The sequence below is a fragment of the Calidris pugnax genome, unplaced genomic scaffold (assembly GCF_001431845.1).
Source record: "Calidris pugnax isolate Ruff unplaced genomic scaffold, ASM143184v1 scaffold310, whole genome shotgun sequence".
Taxonomy (NCBI): domain Eukaryota; kingdom Metazoa; phylum Chordata; class Aves; order Charadriiformes; family Scolopacidae; genus Calidris; species Calidris pugnax.
In genome coordinates, this window is record NW_015091031.1 from 75,052 (window position 1) to 81,286 (window position 6,235).

At 62.3% G+C, this 6,235-nt stretch overlaps 1 protein-coding gene across 1 annotated transcript in view; it reads left to right on the top strand.

Annotated features, from left to right (window-relative positions):
- LOC106896270 (alanine aminotransferase 2-like) overlaps positions 1-6,235 on the top strand; it is a 27,885-nt gene that overhangs the window by 1,904 nt on the left and 19,746 nt on the right. Inside the window, exons 2-8 of the mRNA XM_014956102.1 lie at positions 83-213; positions 1,298-1,541; positions 2,211-2,290; positions 2,390-2,526; positions 3,250-3,424; positions 3,880-4,035; positions 6,019-6,131. Of these exons, the coding sequence (XP_014811588.1) occupies positions 83-213; positions 1,298-1,541; positions 2,211-2,290; positions 2,390-2,526; positions 3,250-3,424; positions 3,880-4,035; positions 6,019-6,131 (1,036 nt within the window). The remainder of the gene's footprint in view (positions 1-82; positions 214-1,297; positions 1,542-2,210; positions 2,291-2,389; positions 2,527-3,249; positions 3,425-3,879; positions 4,036-6,018; positions 6,132-6,235) is intronic.

Consider the following 6,235-nt stretch of genomic DNA (forward strand, 5'->3'; position numbering starts at 1 on the left):
CAAAAAAAGGGGGGGGGGACATGTCCCTAATGTCCCTAGCCCCCCCCAAATTCCCCCCGTGTCACCTCCACCCCCCCCCCAGGTGCCTACAGCGCCAGCCCCGGCATCCAACTGGTGCGAGGGGACGTGGCCCGTTTCATCCAGCGCCGCGACAACGTCCCCTCCGACCCCGAGGACATCTTCCTCTCCACCGGGGCCAGCGACGCCGTCATGGTATGGGGAGGAGGGGACACACGTCATTGTCACCCCCAAACCCACCCCCCCCTTTACCCACCCGGGCTCGGTGCCACCCCGCCGGCCGTTCCCACGGCGGGCACCCACAAAAGGACCTTTGTGCCGGGGTTGGCACCGGCCCCGGGGACCGACGGTGCCAAGATTTGGGGGGATGGTGGGATGGTGGTGGTGGTGGCATCTAGGACGAGGTGTCCCCGCTGTCCCCACGCCTCCATGGGGCTCCTGCCAGCAACTCCTCCCCCCCACTCCAAGTTCTTGCCGCGCTGTCCCTGTCCCCTTGTCCATGGTGTCCCTTGTCCCCATGGTGTCCCCTTCATCCCTGTCCCCATGATGTCCCCTTCATCCCTGATCCCACCATGTCCCCGTGCCAGCCCAGGGACACCCCCATCCCTGTCCCCACACTGTCCCCACGCCAACACCATCTCATCCCCATGATCTCTATCTCCACACCATCCTTGTCCCCATGCCCATCTCATCCCCACACTGTCCCCATGCCCACACCATCCTGTCCCCATGGCCATGACCACCTTGTCCTCACACCATCCCATGCCCATGACCTTTATCTCCACACCATCCCTGTCCCCATGCCCATCTCATCCCCACACTGTCCCCATGCCCACACCATCCTGTCCCCATGCCCATGACCTCTATCTCCACACCATCCCATGCCCACACCATCTTGTCCCCACACTGTCCCCATGCCCACACCATCATGTCCCCATGGCCATGACCTTTATCTCCACACCATTCCTGTCCCCACACTGTCCCCATGTCCACACCATCCTGTCCTACTGTCCCCATGCTCATCTTGTCCCCACACTGTCCCCATGCCCATGATCTCTATCTCCACACCATCCCATGCCTGTACCATCTTGTCCCCACACTGTCCCCATGCCCACATCATCCTGTCCCCATGGCCATGACCACCTTGTCCTCACACTGTCCCCATGCCCACGACCTCTATCTCCACACCATCCCACGCCCATACCATCTCTGTCCCCCTGTCCCCATGTCCATCCTGGCCCCACACCGTCCCCACACCGTGTCTCCTGCCCCCTTGCAGAACATCCTGAAGCTGCTGGTGTCCGGCGAGGGGAAGACACGTACGGGGGTGCTGATCCCCATCCCCCAGTACCCCCTCTACTCGGCGGCCATCGCCGAGCTCAGCGCCGTCCAGCTCAACTACTACCTGGACGAGGACCACTGCTGGGCCCTGGACGTGGCCGAGCTGCGGCGGGCGGTGACCGAGGGACGGCGTCACTGCTGTCCCCGTGTCCTCTGCATCATCAACCCCGGCAACCCCACCGGTAAGCGGGGAGGGGACACCCGGATGGCATTGGGGACCCTTGAGTTGGAACCATTGGTCTGGGACGCCAAGATGGGACTCTGGGGCTGGGAAGGGGGACCCCAAGACTGGATTGGGACCCCTGGACTGGGATGGGGACCTTGGGATGGCACTGGGGACCCTTGGGTTGGAACCATTGGTCTGGGATGTCAAGATGGGACTCTGGGGCTGGGAAGGGGACCCCAAGACTGGATTGGGATCCCTGGAATGGGGTGGGGACCTTTGGGTTGGGACACCAAGATGGGACCCTTGGGTTGGGACCCTTGGTGAGGGGACACCAGGATGGCGTTGGGGACCCTTGGGTTGGCACCATTGGTCTGGGACGCCAAGATGGGACTCTGGGGCTGGGAAGGGGGACCCCAAGACTGGATTGGGACCCCTGGACTGGGATGGGGACCTTTGGGTTGGGACACCAAGATGGGACCCTTGGGTTGGGACCATTGGTGAGGGGACACCCGGATGGCACTGGGGACCCTTGCGTTGGGACCCTTGATCTGGGACACCGAGATGGGATTCTGGAGCTGGGAAGGGGGACCCCAAGACTGGATTGGGACCCCTGGACTGGGACCCTTGGGACACACCACACCCCCCCAGTGCCACCACGATGTCCCCTGATGCCATGTCCCCCCAGGACAGGTACAGAGCCGACAGTGCATCGAGGACGTCATCAAATTTGCCTTTGAGGAGAAGCTCTTCCTCATGGCCGATGAGGTGAGCGGGACCCAGGGGGTGTCCCCCATCTCCAGGGAGGGGACACTGGTGTCCGGGTGACACCCTGCCACCCCCTCCCTGTCCTCCCTCCCCCCCCAGGTGTACCAGGACAACATCTACGCTGAGGGCTCATCTTTCCACTCCTTCAAGAAGGTGCTGTTCGAGATGGGGCCGCCCTACTCGGAGGTGGTGGAGCTGGCCTCCTTCCACTCCGTCTCCAAGGGCTTCATGGGCGAGTGAGTCCCACCCCCCAGCTGGCCTCGGCCCCCTGGACACTGTCACCCTGGGTGCGGGTGGCCACAGTCCCATGGGTCCTTGGGATGCCACAGACCTGGGATGGGGATGGAGATGATGTAGCTCAATGTGTCCAAGGGATGGAGATGCCACCACCTCATAGATGGCGTGGGTTGGGGATGGAGATGCCACCACCCCATGGATCTCCTGGGCTGGAGATGGTGATGCCGTGGCCCCGTGGGTCTTAGGAGTGGGGATGGAGATACTCCAACCCTATGGATCTGTTGGGGTGGGGATGGAGATACTCCAACCCTGTGGAGTCCTTGGGGTGGAGGTGATGATGCCACAACCCTGTGGGTCCCAGAGGTCGAGATGGTGATGCTACAACCCTATGGGGACACCATGAGACAGTTCTGTGGGTCTCAGAAGACATAGAAGCCACAGCTTCAATGTCTAAGGTGGCTCCTTGACCATGGGTTCCTACCAAAGACCCTCCATCCATGGGTCCTACCTGTGGGTCTCTGTAGGCTCCTGTCTGTGGGTCTCCATCTAATTTCCTTGTCCAAGGCTTCTATTCCATGGGTCCCCATCCCTCCCTCCTTTTCTCTCCACGGGTCCCAGCTCATGGGTGCCCACCATTGGGTCCTTTCTGGGGGGGGGTCTGTAGCCGTGGTCTCCCACCCTGTGGGTCGCCATGGTTGCCACCAGAGGCTGTGTGGTACCAGGTGTGGGTTCCGTGGCGGGTACGTGGAGGTGGTGAACATGGACCCCGAGGTGAAGCAGCAGTTGTCCAAGCTGGTGTCGGTGCGGCTGTGCCCACCCGTGACCGGGCAGATCCTCCTGGATGCCATCGTTGACCCACCACAGCCTGGAGATCCTTCATATGACCTCTTCATGAAGGTATGGGATGGGGATGGGATTGGGATGGGATGGAGATGGGGATGGGGATGGGATGGGGATGAGATTGGGATGGGATGGGGATTGGGATTGGGATTGGGATGGGGATGGGATGGGGATTGGGATGGGGATGGGGAGGGGAGGGGATGGGATGGGGATGGTGACAGAGATGGAATGGGATGGGGGTGGTGATGGGGACAGTGATGGGATGGGGATGGTGACAGGGATGAGATGGGAATGGTGGCAATGACAGTGATGGGAGGGGATGGTGGCAGGGATGGGATAGGGATGGTGACGGTGATGGCAATGGGATGAGGATGGTGACAGGGATGGGATGGGAAGGGAATGGTGACAGTGACAGTGATGGAATGAAGGGATGGGATGGGATGGGGATGGGGATGGGATGGGATGGGGATGGGATGGGGATGGATGGAGAGGAGATGTCCCTGTCCCGGCAGGAGAAGAAGGCGGTGCTCAGCGCCCTGGCGGAGAAGGCCCGTCTCACCCAGGAGATCTTCAACAAGTGTCCCGGCATCCACTGCAACCCCGTGCAGGGCGCCATGTACTCCTTCCCCCGCATCGAGCTGCCGCCCCGCGCCCTGGCTGCTGCCAAGGTGCCGTGGGGCTGAGTGGGATGAGTCCTGGGTTCCATGGGGCTGGTCAGGATCCACCCCAGGGGCTGTGGGGTTGGGCAGGATGAGTCCTGGGAGCTATGGGGTTGGGCAGGATCCATCCTGGGAGCTATGGGGCTGGTCAGGATGAGTTCTGGGGGCTGTGGGGCTGGTCAGGATGAGTCCTGGGGGCTATAGGGCTGGGCAGGATGAGTCCTGGCCAATGTGGGGCTGGTCAGGATGAGTCCTGGGTTCCATGGGGCTGGGCAGGATGAGTCCTGGGGGCTGTGGGGCTGGGTGGGATGAGCCCTGGGTTCCATGGGGTTGGTCAGAATGGGTCCTGGGCAACGTGGCGCTCTGTAGGATGAATCCTGGGTTCCATGGAGCTGGTCAGGGTCCACCCCATGGGCTGTGGGGTTGGGCAGGATGAGTCCTGGGATCTGTGGGGCTGGTCAGGATGAGTTCTGGGGGTTATAGGGCTAGGCAGGATCCATCTTGGGAGCTATGGGGCTGGGCAAGATGAGTCCTGGCCAATGTGGGGCTGGTCAGGATGAGTCCTGGGTTCCATGGGGCTGGGCAGGGTCCACCCCAGGGGCTGTGGGGTTGGGCAGGATGAATCCTGGGAGCTATGGGGTTGGGCAAGATGAGTCCTGGCCAATGTGGGGCTGGTCAGGATGAGTCCTGGGTTCCATGGGGCTGGGCAGGGTCCACCCCAGGGGCTGTGGGGTTGGGCAGGATGAATCCTGGGAGCTATGGGGTTGGGCAAGATGAGTCCTGGCCAATGTGGGGCTGGTCAGGATGAGTCCTGGGTTCCATGGGGCTGGGCAGGGTCCACCCCAGGGGCTGTGGGGTTGGGCAGGATGAATCCTGGGAGCTATGGGGTTGGGCAAGATGAGTCCTGGCCAATGTGGGGCTGGTCAGGATGAGTCCTGGGTTCCATGGGGCTGGTCAGGATGAGTCCTGGGGGCTATAGGGCTGGGCAGGATCCATCCTGGGGGTTGTGGGGCTGGACATGAGGAGTCCTGGGCAATGTGGGGTTGTTCAGGATGAGTCCTGGGTTCCATGGGGCTGGGCAGGATGAGTCCTAGGAGCTATAGGGCTGGGCAGGATGAGTCCTAGGAGCTATGGGGCTGGGCAGGATGAGTTCTGGGGGCTGTGGGGCTGGGCAGGATGAGTCCTGGGTTCCATGGGGCTGGTCAGAATGGGTTCTGGGCAAGGTGGGGCTCTGTAGGATGAGTCCTGGGGTCTGTGGGGCTGGTCAGGATGAGCCCTGGGTTCCATGGGGCTGGTCAGAATGGGTTCTGGGCAATGTGGGGCTCTGTAGGATGAGTCCTGGGTTCCATGGAGCTGGTCAGGGTCCACCCCAGGGGCTGTGGGGTTGGGCAGGTTGAGTCCTGGCCAATGTGGGGCTGGTCAGGATGAGTCCTGGGTTCCATGGGGCTGGTCAGGATGAGTCCTAGGAGCTACAGGGCTGGGCAGGATCCATCCTGGGAGCTATGGGGCTGGACATGAGGAGTCCTGGGCAATGTGTGGTTGTTCAGGATGAGTCCTGGCTGCCATGGGGCTGGGCAGGATCCATCCTGGGTTCCATGGGGCTGGGCAGGGTCCACCCCAGGGGCTGTGGGGTTGGGCAGGATGAGTCCTGGGCAATGTGGGGCTGTTCAGGATGAGTCCTGGGTTCTATAGGGTTGGGCAGGATCCATCCTGGGAGCTATGGGGCTGGGCAAGATGAGTCCTGGGCAATGTGGGGCTGTTCAGGATGAGTCCTGGGTTCCATGGGGTTGGTCAGAACGGGTCCTGGGCAATGTGGGGCTCTGCAGGATGAGTCCTGGGTTCCATGGGGCTGGTCAGGGTGAGTCCCAGGCCTTGATGAAGCCCCTTTGAGACATGTGGGTCTATGGGTGCCCCATCTATGGGTCTGGGCCACCCCGCTGTGGGGATGGCTGTGGGAACGCCGTGGTGCTGAGCCCTTTCCCTGCCCCACAGGAACAGGGTCAGGCCCCCGACATGTTCTTCTGCATGAAGCTGCTGGAGGAGACGGGCATCTGCGTGGTGCCGGGCAGCGGCTTCGGGCAGCGAGAAGGCACCTTCCACTTTCGGTGGGTACCCGAGGGGACAGGCGTCGGGGTGGGGGGCATCAGGGGGGCAGGGATGGAAGTTGTGGGGGGATCACAGGTGGAGACACGGGGCTGGACCACCCCCA